The sequence below is a fragment of the Salvia miltiorrhiza genome, chromosome 6 (assembly GCF_028751815.1).
Source record: "Salvia miltiorrhiza cultivar Shanhuang (shh) chromosome 6, IMPLAD_Smil_shh, whole genome shotgun sequence".
In the NCBI taxonomy this organism is placed as follows: Eukaryota; Viridiplantae; Streptophyta; class Magnoliopsida; order Lamiales; family Lamiaceae; genus Salvia; species Salvia miltiorrhiza.
This window is the reverse complement of record NC_080392.1, coordinates 9553681-9569622: the sequence shown is the minus strand read 5'-3', so window position 1 is coordinate 9569622 and position 15942 is coordinate 9553681. Positions and strand designations below refer to the sequence as shown.

General features: G+C 40.3%; 2 protein-coding genes across 3 annotated transcripts; both read left to right on the top strand.

Moving 5' to 3' along the window:
• The first annotated feature begins 99 nt into the window (after positions 1–99).
• LOC130988512 (uncharacterized) lies at positions 100–15101 on the top strand. 2 transcript variants are annotated; one of them, XM_057912383.1, is made up of 8 exons: positions 100–606; positions 813–898; positions 1945–2023; positions 2100–2159; positions 2260–2381; positions 2473–2544; positions 2676–2787; positions 14749–15101. In XM_057912383.1, the coding sequence occupies exons 1-7, from the start codon at positions 283–285 to the stop codon at positions 2776–2778; spliced, it is 846 nt and encodes a 281-aa protein (XP_057768366.1). In that variant the 5' UTR covers positions 100–282; the 3' UTR covers positions 2779–2787; positions 14749–15101. The 2 variants fall into 2 exon arrangements, with proteins under 2 accessions (XP_057768366.1, XP_057768365.1); XM_057912382.1 differs by lacking the exon at positions 14749–15101 and having other exon boundaries at positions 104–606; positions 2676–3002.
• LOC130988513 (uncharacterized) lies at positions 6896–7982 on the top strand. Its single transcript, XM_057912384.1, has 3 exons — positions 6896–7453; positions 7579–7713; positions 7791–7982. The coding sequence occupies exons 1-3, from the start codon at positions 7058–7060 to the stop codon at positions 7980–7982; spliced, it is 723 nt and encodes a 240-aa protein (XP_057768367.1). The 5' UTR covers positions 6896–7057.
• Positions 15102–15942: the final 841 nt, after the last annotated feature.

Genomic DNA, 15942 nt, shown 5'->3' with positions numbered 1-15942 from the left:
CATTTGGACATATTGTTTCTAAAATATATCCATAAATAATAAATTAATATTTATATTTACACGAAATTATATACACTACACATACGCGCACACAAACACAATACACACACACATAACGCACACAATACACACACAAATAGGTCTGGTTTGGAGAAAACCAATAAACAAACAGGTAATGCGCATATCTTCACTCCCACAATCATTCTCTGAATTTTGAAGGTAAAGAAGAAGTTGCAATTTTTCCGTAGCAGCTATCTACCCATCTCCTCCACCGCAACCCTCATGCTTATCCTCCAACCCTGTTTCACCGCTCTTCCGTTATCGCCGCCAAACAAATTTCGCCCCTTCCGACGCGCCAAACCGCTGCGTTATCCCGGGCTACACCCACCTGCCACGCGGCTGACGACCAAGACTCTGCAGGCCCAGCTGGAAAGCAATGGTTTTCGTGGTGGAGATGATGAAGAGCTTGATGATGCCATCGATGTTTCGTGGGCTGGAGGCGGCTTTGGGGGTCGAGAAGTTGAAGACAAGGATTACGACAAAGATCCTGAGTTTGCCGAGATTCTCGGCTCCTGTATCGATGACCCGGATAAAGCTAAGTCCAAAGTGAGTTCAATCATTTTTCTTCAAAGTTCTCGTCGAAATTTTGGAAAAGATTTAGGATTTATGTTGAGTTGCATTTGATTGCGTTTCAGTTAATTCAGTTATTAAGAAAACTGCCATTTGCATAGCTGCTTTGTTACACAATTGCTCATGCGTTTTGTTCCTATTAATATTCTTTGAATGAGATGTAATTGAATGATTTTGGACAGATGGAGGAGAGACTGAGGAAGAAAAGGAACAAGATACTGCACACCAAAACTGGTTCAGCAAATCCAATGAAGGTGCATTTTAACAAGTAAGTGAACTTGCACTTGTATCGCAGATTTGGATGCAAGGATGTATGAATCTGCATATCATTTAAACTGCTCGGAGATTGTGTAGTTCAATTTTCTGTAATGTGTATAGGCTTAATTAGTTTTCATATGGCCACGTTTATGTTTAGACTGTTGAAATTTGAGTTTGTTTCCCATTCTTCAAAACTTACAAGTATTAGATTATAATGATATTATGCTTTAACTAAGAACATGTAGCCAAATTGAAAAGCTCCCGGAATTGATTCATCCTTAGAGCTCTGCTAATAATCTTAAGTTATAAATCTTAGAGTGGTCATCTCCTATTGACTTTAAAATAGAGGCAAAACTTAGCTGATATGGATTTATCTGAAGTACTTTTTTACAGATTCAGTTGGCATGATTGTTGGCTTTGAGCATTATAGGTGCATAGATTGTCGGCTGATTGCTGGCCGCGTTATTTCGATGTTTCATTCCATATCATTAGAAATGCTTGACCTACGCTAGATTGCATTATCTGCAGTTTGGATTTTGATTAAGTAGGAATACTAGGTAGAATTGTAATTACTTGCACACTAATTCTCATCCAGGGAAACACATCAAGATTTCTTAATCCCAGTGCACGTGTGTTTTTGAAAATAATGTCTTCCATTTTACAAGTTCTATAGTTATATACTAATATGTTATGGCAGAGATTGCTAAGTTAGAATAAAAGATGTAAAATACAAATATCTCATTCCAGGATCTCTTGGAACATTATATATACTATGTTTTGCTACTCCCTACGTACAATTTGTTGTTGTTTGAGAACCCTCGCACCAAAAGTAACGTTACCTCTTCATGTTTTCTGTATTGTATGCTGAATTCCTATATTGTACTAGAAAACAAAGTCCTAACTTTTGGTAATGACTCGATTTACTTGTCACTAGCTTTCCATATATTTCATTTCCTTTTTCATGGAAGATACATGTATTTAACTGCCGTCTTGTTTTCAATACACAAGAATCCAAGATCACCTTTTAATGACCCATTACCTTGATCATGTTGCCAGATTTGATTTCTCAAACTCATATATATGGTTGGAGTTCTACAATGCCCCACTTGAGCAAGATATTTCGTTGGTCAGCGATGTGAGTTCTTTCACCCAATTCGTTTAATTTAGATGCTTAATCTTATTGATTCATCCTTGAATGAATTTGTATTCAGACAATTCGATCATGGCACATTGTTGGACGGCTTGGTGGATGCAACTCTATGAATATGCAGGTAAAAATCCTTTACATGAAGCGTGAATAAACATTGGAAAAGTGCAGAATCATATATGCTGTTCCTATAACCAGTTCATTTCTTGCTCGGTTTGTGATAGTTATCACAAGCTCCTTTGGACATAAGACCAAGTTACGATGCTATTCAAGGAGCGAATGTCACCCCAACTGCATTTTACAACATAGGCGACCTTGAGGTCCAACATAACTTAGCTCGAATATGGTAAAGTATTTGATCTTTTAAACTATTTAGGGGGTGAGAGATTGTGCCTGAAGAGATCCAATCAAATTTACTTTTGCCTAATTACTGACAGGGTTGATATTGGCACTGTGGAACCTTTACTCTTGGATATTTTGATTAATGCTCTAACACAAATAAGCTCTGAGTAAGACATAAATCTCTCTCTTTCTGCTTTTCCATTTTACTTGTTTTTGGACAATATTTTTGCTTATCAGATTACAGCTGATCTGTTGCTTCATCTGCCGATGATATTTATACTTGCACTTGAACATACAGTTATGTCGGGATCAAGCAAGTGATGTTTGGTGGATCTGAATTTGAGGGCTGGGAGGAAAACTTGAAATCCGAGGATGTAGGATACAGTGTTCACAAGATCTAAAAAATTTTGGTACGTATTTTTTTTAGTTTTTCTGTGAGATTTTATATTATAATCCTACTATATATAATAGGGTCATTGATCTTAAAATACGCAGTTGATTTTTGGTTTTGTGCACATACTTTGTAATTGGTACGAAAATACACCAACTTAACAATTGTTGTAATTTTATCATGATTGAGATTTTCATCCAAAATAAAGCCGGTGTGGTAGCCCAGTAGCATAAACATGATGAGTTGACTTCCATGTGACACTGCCCCTATTGAAACGACGTTTTTTTGTTATGAAAATTGGTCACCGTGTTGCAATGCCAACTTTAATTTTTGCAAAAATCTCAATTGTGATAAATTACGATATTGTTTCTTGAGTTCATGTATTTGTATCGATTTTAAAGTTGGTGTGTAAAACCAAAATTGACCAAAGTAATGACAATGACTCATATATAATACTCCCTCTGTCTACGAAGATATGTCATAATTTGTCATTTGTCCGTCCACAAAACGTGTCTTAACCATTTTTGAAAATAATTTTACTAATTATTATTTTGGGGGTTTTTTTCCACTCACTAAATATATAACTAACTTTTCTAAAAATTCGTATCGATCTCCACTAGGATTTGTTTTTCGTGGACGTAGGGAGTATAATCGATTATTTGAAGCATAGCTCTCTTATAGTATATCCGGTTTTGCCACTTTGGCATTTCAATAGAGTTCAACTGGGATTTCAAACTGCCCCTGTTTTCCAGCCAAGTAACGCTTTAAATGAATTGAGAATTTTTGTGTTGTCGATTCATTTCTAGTAATTTAATTAGACATGTTTGTATCAAATAGTGACGATTGTCGAGGCGATTAGCTTTGATTTTTTTTTTTGTAAGTATATGCTCCCTCTATCCTAACTTGTATAGGTTGATTGAAATTTGCACAAGAATTAAGAAATTATTGTAAAAGGTAATTATATAAATAAATTTTTTAATATGCTTATATTTATTATTGATAATAAATTAATGTTAAAGTCATTTAAAGACTTAAATAAAAGTATGTTCGTAAATGAGTTAAAAAAAAGCATCATATTTTAAAAATTTGCCTATATATATATGAAACATACATAAAATGAAAACAAATCTTTATAGGGTTAATAGCCGGAAAATACACGAACTATTTTCAAATTTGTATATTGCACATCACCTTTAAAATTAGCTCCAGAATACATCACCTTTTAATTTTGTTGCAAATTGCACACGGCGAAAATTCCGGCAACTCTTAAGTTTGACCGACGATGACATGGACAACCGCGTGGCTTTTTTTACACGCTGGCAAGCCACGTGAGCAAAACGACGTCGTTTTGATAATTTGAAGAATTAAAAAAAATAAAAAAAATCTTTACTTTTCCGGCGAGCCATTCCACCACCGGCAAGCCATTCCACCACCACAAGCCATTCCAGAATCCGGCGAGCCACTCCAGAGGCGGCAGCCACCACCGCAGCCCCAATCTTCCTCCCTCCCTTCACCAATTTCTTCTTTTCCCCCTTTCTCTTCCACCACCGCGGCAGCCACCACCGCAGCCCCAATCTTCCACCACCGCAGCCCCAATCTTCCTCCCTCCCTTCACCAATTTCTTCTTTTCCCCCTTTCTCTTCCACCACCGCGGCAGCCACCACCGCAGCCCCAATCTTCCACCACCGCGGCAGCCACCACCGCAGCCCCAATCTTCCACCACCGCGGCCTCTCTTCGCCGCCACCACCTCCTCTTCCTCGTCCTCGTCCAGCAATCCGACCACCCGGCGCCGCTTAATCGCCACCGGAGGGAGTCTTATCGATCTCGTCCTCCTGGCGGCGAGAGGCGGCCGGTTTTTTGACGGATTTATTCGGAATTGGGGATCTCTTGAAGATCTGCTCCCGCTGCACGCGGAGGCTCTCGACGTTGCCCTCGATGCGGCCCTGGAGGTAGTGGCGCTTGACGTTGAGGCCGCCCATGGACCAGTGCGCCTCCTCCGCCCACGCCATGAGCGGATCCGTGATGGAGGGCGGCGGATCCACCCTTTCTTCGTTGAATTTGACGTCGGTGTAGAAGCGCGGCCGCGGCAGGCTGCTGCCGTAGAACTTTCCCGGACCTAATGCCACAACCATATCGCCGGGGAGTGAGGGAGGCGGCGACGAGGAGGCGCCGCTGGAGTGAGGGAGGAGGTGCTGGAGGGAGAAGATGAATTAGGGCTCAAAACGATTTTTCATTTTTTTTAATTGATACTCACTCAAAACGACGTCGTTTTGAATTCCGGTGAGTCCACGTTTGAAAATTCCGGTGCCACGTCAACACCGATCAAGGTGATGGTCAACGCGTGTGCAATTTGCAACAAAATTAAAAGGTGATGTATTCTGGAGCTAATTTTAAAGGTGATGTGCAATATGCAAATTTGAAAATAGTTCGTGTATTTTCCGGCTATTAACCCATCTTTATAATTAGAACATGTGAAATATTATATTTTTGCGATTTGCTTAACTTTTATTTCATATATTTATATACTTTCTAGCTTCAACATGTTTTCTGCACGTGTACTACAACGTGGACCAAACAAATTTACATGAACTTGCTTTTGATACTATATTCAAATTTTGGAGAAATTGCAATAATTTTGAATTATGTCTTGATATTATCTATATGAACGCAGTGTTCTTGTATTTTGTATTGCTTTTAATGCTACAAATTGATGCATGTTTTCTTTTAGGGTTAATTGCCATAAAATACTGAACTTTTATCTAATTCTGGTTTCGCACATAAACTTTGAACTGTGGCGTGATAATTACTAAGTTTTTGATTTTATCTGATTTTGCTACTAATCTAAATTCCAGCCAAATACCAATTTTGACGTGGCGTATTTATTCTTGCATCACAATTAGTTGGCAAAATAATATTTTTTATTTAATTTCTTATCAATAAAAAAAGAACACAAAACAAATAACTCAAATTGTCAATAATTTAATATATTAAATCAAATAATAGTATTTTTTTAGTTGAATTAATTAATTGAATAAATTTAATAATAGTAAGGAGATTCTTTGAATTTAGGTGTGTCAGCCAAAGAACATTTTAATTATCAATAACTTAATATATAAAAAATTTATTTAGCTAAGTAATAAAGTTTATTAAATTTTCATTATCTAAAGATTAATTTTTTTTATAAACTATATATATTTATACTATTTGAATGACTTCTATTTTATATATTGGAGTAATCAGTTGTGTAATAGTGAACCAAAAAAAATTGATTTAAACTTGAGAATTAAAAAAATTACTATTATTTGATTTGATATATTAAGTTATTGACAATTTGGGTTATTTGCTTTGTGTTTTTTTTTATTAATAAGAAATTTACAATAGATACGTCACGTCAAATATTAGCACGTCATATTAGCCTGATATTTGACCAGAATTTGGATTAGTAACAAAATCAGATAAAATCTAAAGTTTAGTAATTATCACGCTACAGTTCAAAGTTTGTGTGCAAAATCAGAATTTGACGAAAGTTCAGTATTTTATGGGCAATTAAGCCTTTCTTTTATCAATACAAATTGATGCATAGTATTAAATAAATATATAAAAGTGCATGAATGGTTTGTTAAATAACCATTTGCATAAGTCAAAGATTATTATTCAAAGATCATGAATAATAATTCAACGATAAAATCTTTAGCTTTTGATTTTAAGAGATTGTATTTGATTTTAAGAGATTGTAGTTTGACATTTGATTCACCCTTACACTATAAAAGGGTGCATTGTAATCTAAAGAAATATCAGAGACATTATCAATTCTCTCTACATTTTCTATCATGTTGTTCTTTCTCAACCTAGCTTCTCTCGATTACCATATTTAAGATGGTATCAGAGCAGGTTAACCACCGAAAGAACCCTACAAATTTACTACACACCAAACCAACGCAAAAAAAAAAAAAAAAAAAAAAATTCTGCAATCTAGAGAGAGAGAGGAGCAGGTGAAGGGTTGGGAGAGAAGGTGAACAGTAATTTTACTGTTCAAGTACTGTTCAAGTTACTGTTCGAGGTGACATGGCAGTTACTGTTCGAGGTGACGTGGCAGTTACTGTTCAAGGTGACGTGTCAGTTACTGTTCAAATTACTGTGACGTGGCAGTTACTGTTCAAATGGTTATTTTCAACACTCCCCCGCAAATCTTAAAGATTTTATCGTTGAATTATTATTCATGATCTTTGAATAATAATCTTTGACTTATGCAAATGGTTATTTTCAACACTCCCCCGCAAGTTGAGTAATGGCATTTCCGATACTTAACTTGTCCAGAACTTCTCTGAAGACTTTTGTGTTTACAGCCTTAGTCAATATGTCAGCCAACTGTTCATCCGATCGTATGAAAGGAAGTTCAATGATCCCACTATCGAGCTTTTCTTTGATGAAATGCCGATCGATCTCCACGTGTTTGGTCCTGTCGTGTTGTACGGGATTTTCAGATATACTAATCGCAGCTTTATTGTCACAGAAGAGCCGACTTCCCCTTCTTGGAGGAAAGCCAATCTCTGTGAGCAATCTCCGAAGCCACAGGATTTCAGTTATCCCACTTTTTACTCCTCTGAATTCTGCCTCTGCACTTGATAGGGCCACTACTTTCTGTTTTTTGCTTCTCCATGTGACCAAATTTCCTCCAACGAAGGTAAAATATCCGGCGGTAGATTTCCTATCATTTGGGTTACTGGCCCAATCTGCGTCTGTAAACCCGTCAACTTCCAAATCTTCCTTTTTTTCAATCAAAATCCCATAATCAGTGGTTCCTTTCAGATACCGGACAATTCTCAAAGCTGCCTCCATATGCTCCTTCTGGGGTTTGTGCATAAACTGACTTACTATTCCAACTGCATATGTGATGTCGGGCCGTGTATGGGAGAGATAGATGAGTTTCCCAACAAGGCGCTGGTATTTTCCTTGATCTGTTAAGTCAGCTCCCTCAACAATTGTTAATCCATGATTTATCACAATCGGTGTTTCTGCAGGTTTACACTCGAGTAGCCCAGTTTCTGCAAGTAAGTCAAGGACATACTTTCTTTGTCTCAGGAAGATTCCCTTTTTCGACCTTAAAATCTCAATTCCAAGGAAGTACTTCAGAGATCCAAGGTCTTTCATTTCAAATTCCAGGAACAAGTTTTTCTTCAGGTTTACTATCTCTTCAACATCGTCTCCTGTGATAATCATGTCATCAACATAAATGATTAAACATGTTACCTTTCATTATCTTCGTTTCACGAATAATGTATGATCAGAGTTACTCTGTTTATAGCCATTTTTTGCCATAGCTAAACAGAATCTCCCGAACCATACTCTGGGCGATTGCTTCAATCCATAGAGTGTCTTCTTTAGCCTGCACACTTGACCTGCATCGAACTCTTCGGAATAACCTGGGGGAACTTCCATATATATCTCTGCATTGTCATCCAATTCTCCATGTAGGAAGGCATTAGTTACATCCAACTGATGCAAAGGCCAATCCTTGCATGCTGCTACTGAGAGAAGTGTTCTTACTGTGTTCATCTTGGCCACTGGTGAGAATGTTTCTTCATAGTCTATCCCGTAGGTCTGAGTGTATCCTTTTGCAACCAACCTAGCTTTGTACCTCTCGATTGAACCATCTGCTCGCCTTTTGATTGAAAAAACCCATCTGCATCCCACTGGCCTCTTTCCTTCTGGCAGCACACATCTTTCCCATGTCCCATTCTTAATTAGTGCATCCATTTCCTTCTTCATGGCATCCCTCCAATGTTTATGTCTCCTTGCCTCTTCTACTGTCTGGGGTACATCCTCCTCTTCATAAAGAGCTGCTTCAAAGGCCCGTGCCATCTCTGTGAGTTGTCCTTGGGCAAGGTTGGCAATCGAGTACCTAGTCTTCCGTCCCTGCCAGTCTGGAGAGTATCGCTTTGGTGGTTTTCCCCTTGTACTTCGGGGAGGCAATGTGTACTGATCTGTGGCACCTGCTAACTCAGTACGTTCATCATCTTCATCCGTATCCCTTCCAGTTTCTGTGTCAGTGTCTTCATCCCTCTGTTCCTCAATGTTAGTATTAACTTGAGAACTATTGAGATTACTTACCTCAGGATTTGAAGATGGGGTTGATAGTGGGGTCGACTCGCTGGACATCTCGAACTGAACCTGTGTTGTAGATGTCTCGGCGGGTGTGCTAACCTTCTCTGTTGGACCAACGTCTGGCACAGAACCTGGCAATGACACTGAGCTAGTTTGAGACGGATGAGAAGGTAGGGAATGAAGGGTTGTTTGGACAGTGGATGGCGTATGGAGCCAACTTAGGGAGTCGACAATCTCCTTTTTTCTCCCCCTGACTCCCATGTTGGTGGAAAAAATATTCTGTTTCAACGAAGTCACAGTTTAAGGTAGTGTATAGGTGATTAGCTACAGGATCATAACATCTATACCCCTTCTGATTTTTGCCATACCCCAGGAAAACACACTTAACAGCATTTGGTGAGAACTTTGTACGATTTTGTTTAGGGATATGAACATAAACGGTGCATCCAAAAATTTTGGGTTCCAGTGTGAGGGATGAGGGTATTTCAGAGTGAGTAGCTAGGAACTCAAGGGGTGGTTTAAAGTTTAGGATATGAGTTGGCAGTCGATTCAAGAGGTAAACAGAGGTAGCTATGGCTTCGGGCCAGTAAGATTTAGGGACTTGGGAGTCGATGATAAGGGCTCTAGTCATTTCTAAAATGATCCTATTTTTCCGTTCAGCTACCCCATTCTGTTCAGGTGTGTAAGGACATGTTGTTTGGTGGACAAGGCCTTTTTCAGTGAAGAAGTTTTGCATCTTGGAATTTACATACTCCCCCCCATTATCAGATCTAAGGATTTGAATATTTTTCTTGTATTGTGTTTGTACTAGATTATAGAAGTGGGTGAACTTTTCAAAAACTTCACTTTTGGATTTTAAGAAATATACCCACGTCATTCTAGAACAATCGTCAACAAATAGCAAAAAATATCTAAACCCATTATCACTAGTAACCGGAGCTGGACCCCAAACATCAGAGTGAAGTAAAGAGAAAACTGACTTCACACGCGTATTATTAAGTTTAAAAGAGTGACGATGGCTCTTAGCCAGAAAACATGTCTCACAGTTCAAAGGGTGTGAAGTAATAAGGTTTGGATAAATTAACCGTAAATATCCTATGGATGGATGTCCTAACCGCCTATGCCAAAGCCAAGTCTGTTCCTCTGCCAGTCCTTGAGTTAGCATCGCAGCACCCTGTTGAGCCATCCTATCCACATAGTAGAGTCCTCGATATTCAGTGCCACGCCCAACTATCTTTTCCGTCCTCGTATCCTGTAAAATGCAGAAGCCAGGCTGCATTAGTAAGTTACAGTGTAATTCTCTCGTTACGTGGGTAACAGACACCAATTTGTGGGATAAAGACGGGATATATAAGCAGTTTGGAAGACATAATTCAGAGGATAATTTAATAGTTCCAGCTCCTTCTACATATGCTAAATTTCCACTAGCAGTTTTAACATATTTTTTCTGGGTAGGAAAAATTTCCATAAAATCCGAGGCATCAAAGGACATAGTATCTGTGGCTCCACACTCAAAAATCCAATGGTAGTCTTTATCTGGTGTTCCAGAATTAGAGGAAGATAATGCTAAGGCCTGAACAAAATAAGAGCTGTGAATGAGTGAGGGGTTTAAAAGGTATAACCCCTCATTACCTTCCCCTTCGTGAACCCTAGCCGCCAGGGCACCTCCTCTCTCCTCGTTAATGCGCGTCTGTGGCGGTGGTGGTCCGACGTTGCCTGCCGGAGTTCCGGCGTTGGCGGCTCGTGTATCACCGCCTGACCACGCCCCGCCAGTCGTTGCAGCAGACACGATTGACGTCGGTCTTGTGCCGCTGACCGCCACCGTCGCTTGTCCATTCGGACTCCACGGTTGATTCCGATTTTTGGACGCAGCTCTTGATTTCTTCATTTCGTCCCACCATTCGGGAAATCCGATGAGTAAGAAACATCCCTCATTGGTATGTTTTTTACCTCCACAGTGTGTGCAAACGAGTTTGCTCTTGTTGATTTCCCCTTTCCTGTTGTTCCAGGTTTGATTTCCTTGCTGTGGTCGATTGGAGAGCGGTGGTGGTCGGCTGTGGTTGACCGCGGCGAGTCCGGACCCGATTCCTACGGTCGGCGATTCAGAGGATTTGAGGATATCCTCGTTTGTGGCCTGCCTTCGTACCAGTCCGTAGGCTCTTCGAACAGTTGGTAATGGATCCTTGTCCATAATCTCCCTCTTGATATTAGCATATTTGTCATCCAATGCACTTAGAAATTGATAGAGGCGATGGCGCTCCTCCCTCTTCTGATATCCCTCTATGTCTGTCGGACTCGGATCTCTGGTATCAATCGAGATCCATAAGTCCTGCATTTTGATCCACAACCCTTCTAGTGTCATAGATTCTTGTTTGATTGTCATGGCTTGTCGGTGCAGATCATAGATTTGGAATGGATCAGATCCACTTCCATAAGTGATCGCCAATCCTTCCCATAGATCAGCGGCGGTTGCGTACTGTGATACCTCATTCACAAGTCCGGTTTCGATATTGTTGATCACCCAATTGAAAACGCAGTTATCCCGTTGCTCCCATCTCGTGTAGCTGGGATCGTCAATTGCGGGTGGTTTTGAAACTCCATTAATGTGAGATGTCAAACCTTTTCCCGCAATTGCCCGTTTCATGAGGTTAACCCATAATGGGTAATTCTCCCCATTGAGTTTCGCCTTGATGGAAATCTCTCCAAAAGATTCAAGTTGGTCGTGGTTTGGTGGTTTATGGGCCGATGAATCTGGAATTCTGAGGCTTTGTTTGAGGAATTCTGCAAATTGTGCAGCAAATTCCATCGGGAAATTTGGTGGGGTGTGGCTAGTTTTTTCTGTGTCTGAAGTTTCTTGTTCTGACATGGTTTGGTTTGATGTTGAGCAAATTTGTAGGGGAGGAAAAAAGCCGAGACAGTGATGAACAGTAACTTGAACAGTACTTGAACAGTAACTGACACGTCACCTTGAACAGTAACTGCCACGTCACCTCGAACAGTAACTGCCACGTCACCTCGAACAGTAACTGCCACGTCACTTTTTCTAAAGACAAAATTATCTGAAATAAAGTGGAGCACGCCGAGTTAGAAAAAGTGGCAGCACATGTTCTTGGAGGGGCCGATATTTGACCGACTCCCACCGGCGCCGGGGCCGCTTCCCTCAACCGGTGAAGCACAGCAAAGTGCTCGCTGCCCAGGTGCCTTCCTCCCAGCAGCAACACAGGCAGACCAGCAGCGCGGCGTCGTCCTCCAGCTTGCTGCAGCGTCGTCCCTCTCACGATCCAGCAGCAGCAGCGCGGGCGCGGCGACCGGTGCAGATCCAGCAGCAGCAGAGCGGCGACCGGTGCAGGCAGACCAGTAGCAGCAGTGCGGCGAACCCACCGGTCCGGCCTGGCTCGGACCTCCCTAGCCGCCACCGGACTGGAACCTCGTACTGCTGCTCCGGCAGTCCAATGACTACCTCGCCGGCCGGAGCTCATGATAAGGGAGCTTCAAGAACTCCTCCCTCAAGCTTTTACTCGATGACTCATTCGGCTGCTCGGGCCACCTCGTCGGCCGGAAATCAGGATAAGGGATTCCTAAATCTTCCCTCTGTTTCTGCGAATTTTGAACACCCTCAAGCTCGATCTTCTTCCGCTCGGTCTATATCTGCCACGGTTGGTAACAGCGAGGTGAAGACTACTGAGGCCCAGGATGCCGCTGGGAAGACATCGGCCACAAATCCTTGTGTTGCCGATTGCACGGCAGTTGATAGGAATTCTGTAAATCCTAGCGTGGCAGATAACGCTAGGATTTCTTATGCTAGTGCTACTGTTAAGCGACCTGTTAAACGGCAAGATTTAGCTGCTCATGTTTTTCATGATTTGCGTCCAACGAAGGAAGGAGATCAATTCTCTCTCAAAATTCCTAAGGCTTTATATTTAAAGGAGGTCCAAGCTTTTGAGCATGCACTAACAGGACGAATTCTGTTGGGGAAAGGCGATAAGCCACGTTCAACTATGGAGTTGAAGTCGGAACTTCAACAGATTTGGGGTATAAATTCTGACTGGCAACTGATTCCGCTGGGAAAGGGATTTTACACGCTCCGTTTTACTACAGTGACTGATAAAGCTACGGCAAAGGCGAAGGTGATCTGGGAGCTGTCAAAGGGTCTTCTTCGGATCCGAGAGTGGACTCGCAACTTTGATCCGTTCAAAGAAAACTCTCCCTTGGCGAATGTTTGGGTTCGAATTCATTATCTTCCTATCGAGTATTGGAATCCACAAGTTCTCTCTGGAATTGGACGTTACTTGGGCCATCCTCTAAAGATCGATGGTGCTTCGGCAGGTAGAGATTTTGGACATTTCGCCCGTATTCTTGTTGAAATAGATATGTCTCACCCTCTTCCTAATACTCTTCTTATTGATATGGAGGATTTTTCTTTTCATATTGAGTTTGTTTTCGAAAATCTCCCTCTTTATTGTGGTCGTTGCAAGATTACGGGACACTCCCCCGATAGATGCCGCAAGTCGAAGTTTGGGGGGATGGGTGAGCAGAATGACACTGTGAATGACAAGGCTAAGCTTACGCAAGTTCACAATGGGCCGCATAGGCAGGCGGCGATTACCTCGAACGAACAGTCTGCAAACCCGGCGCAGTCAGAGTTTGGGCAGCAGGAGGCTGCCCCTTTGAAGAAGCAACACCAGGTTGCTCATGCTAAACCTGCTGCGGCTTGGTCAAAGGTCGCCGAACAGGCGGTAAAAAAACAAATTGTTGTTCCGGTTCTTCAGAAAGAGGCTGTCGAGACGCGAAATGCATTTCAGGCTCTGGACTTGGAGAATAATGCGGAGAATTGTTTGGAAACGGGCGTGGATCCTATTTCTGGACCGTCTTTCGGGGTTCATTTATCTGAGCCGGATTTGTTGGACAAAATACTGGTTCCGATTCAGGGGGATAAAGATGTGATTAAAGATAGTGACTTGGTCATTAACGAGGAGGACTCGGATGTGGAGGAAACTTTGGAGATGGAGGCTTCGGATGGCACGGGTTTGAACACACCGCTTATTGACGACACAACTGTTGCTCTCGAACGTGACCAAACTTTGGACAAAAGCGGGGGTGTTTCGCATGAAGGTAACAAGGATTTGTCAACTCTTGGCCCAGACAATATTACTAGTCGCATTAGTCGGTTAGAGGAGCAGGTTAGTCAGGGAATGCAATTACTCTCGGACAAGACGACCAAGCGGGGACGTGGCCGCCCAAAGGGCACGGGAAAGGGCATGGGAAGTGAGCCGATGCAAGCAGTTCCGGAAGGTAGCATAAAAGGTCGCCTCAGGAATGCGGAGGATATGGGCTACAAGCCGAGGAACTTTGTGGTTGATTATAGCAATAGTGATAGCATGAATGCAATGAATAATATAGTTCATAGACGTTGGTCAGATGAGATGGACGACTATCCTGATTTATGGGATCGCTAGTGTCTTCAGGTTTCTTTGTTTAACGATCTCTTTTCGAGTTTCGTGCCCTTAGTCTGCGTTTTGTGCTCTCAAGGGATTTTTTTACTTTTTCTTTTATAAAAAACCTCAATTTAATAAAGACAAAATTATCTAAAATAAATCATTTTATAAATTGAGCCAATAAATAAAACTATCAATTCTCATATACAAAAATAAATAATATCCGCAAGGATATAAGACATAAACTTAAAACCATTTTTTATATAAAATTACGTCACTATTATTTTTTCGTTTGCCAAATTTTTCACTTTCTTCTCACTCTTCTTCCATTCTCCAGTAATTATCACCTTCTCCTCCAATTCTCTCTCTCTCTCCACAATCCATGAGCATTCTCTGTCTATCCATTCTGATGAAGCTCCACTAATTAATTATAATACAGTGAGGAGAAGCAGTGTAGAAGAAAAATCAAAAGGGATGTGATGCAAGAGAGATAAGTTCGAACTGATTGTGTAATTATCGAGATAATTCAATTTTGGTTAGAATTTGCAATTTTGAAGATCGACAGGATGAGAATTTGCTTCAGCTCTGCCTCTATTTGATCAAAGTTGAATTCGGAAATGAGCAACCTTGTTCATTGTAATTAATTGAGTTTGTATAGACTATAGTTAGTGTTCTTAAATCTTTGGACAAAAATTGCTATAGTTTGTAACTAGAGATGGCAATGGATATTGGATCCGGTCCAGATCCGTGGATCCATATCCGTTTTTCTACTGAATCTCAATTTTGAAAATAGATTTAGATTTGGATTTTGAAATTTTAGATCCGGATCCGACCCAGATTCGACCCGATGAATTTGTAAAATTTTGTAAAAAGAATTTGAATTTTTTTTTGACCCGACGGATCTGGATCTAAATTGCTTTTTATTACAATAATAATTACTTCACCAAATAGTTAAGAATAAAAAGTAATACTCCCTCCGTCCCAAACAAAATGTCATATTTCTTTTCGGCACGGAGATTAAGAAATGTGTATAAAGTAGATAAAGTGGGTTGGTGGAAATTATTTAAATATTAAGTATAGAGAGAGAGTGTATTGCCAAAAAAGGAAACAGGACATTTCGTTTGGGACAACCCAAAAAGGAAAACAGGACATTTCGTTTGGGACGGGAGGGAGTACTTGATATGGAGAAATGTAATCTTTCAAAAATTATTATATTTATTGTAAATATTATTGTAATAATTGTTATAATAAAAGGTAATTATTATTATAAAGAAACGTAATTTTTTGAAACATTACATTTCTTCACAATATTGATGTTAACTTCTTATATTAACTTACATATATATTTGTGAGAATAAATGTATATGATCTTATCATTATTAAAAGTAACAATTATTATAAATAAATGTAATAATTTGGAGTGCGGGTCAAAGTTTCGGGTCAGGGTGGGTTGACCCGCACCCTATGCGGACGTCCACACTCAATAATATGCATTTTTATTCTATTACATTTTTTAGTTTTTAAAATCCCATAAACTACACAACCAATAGAATCAAATTTAAAAATTGCCTACAACTCAAATCCTAATTTTAAATTTTTATTCCTCTCTTTAATGTTAAAGAAAGAAAAAATA

What these genes read in the sequence shown, in the direction of transcription:
- LOC130988513 (XM_057912384.1), top strand. Translation starts at nt 7,058, where the DNA reads ATGGCATTTCCGATACTTAACTTGTCCAGAACTTCTCTGAAGACTTTT. An exon ending in CCAAATTTCCTCCAACGAAG is followed by an intron (nt 7,454 to 7,578) that starts GTAAAATATCCG and finishes GGTTCCTTTCAG; the next exon opens with ATACCGGACAATTCTCAAAG. An exon ending in AGTTTCCCAACAAGGCGCTG is followed by an intron (nt 7,714 to 7,790) that starts GTATTTTCCTTG and finishes GTGTTTCTGCAG; the next exon opens with GTTTACACTCGAGTAGCCCA.
- LOC130988512 (XM_057912383.1), top strand. Translation starts at nt 283, where the DNA reads ATGCTTATCCTCCAACCCTGTTTCACCGCTCTTCCGTTATCGCCGCCA. An exon ending in ATGAAGGTGCATTTTAACAA is followed by an intron (nt 899 to 1,944) that starts GTAAGTGAACTT and finishes TCATGTTGCCAG; the next exon opens with ATTTGATTTCTCAAACTCAT. An exon ending in CATAACTTAGCTCGAATATG is followed by an intron (nt 2,382 to 2,472) that starts GTAAAGTATTTG and finishes AATTACTGACAG; the next exon opens with GGTTGATATTGGCACTGTGG.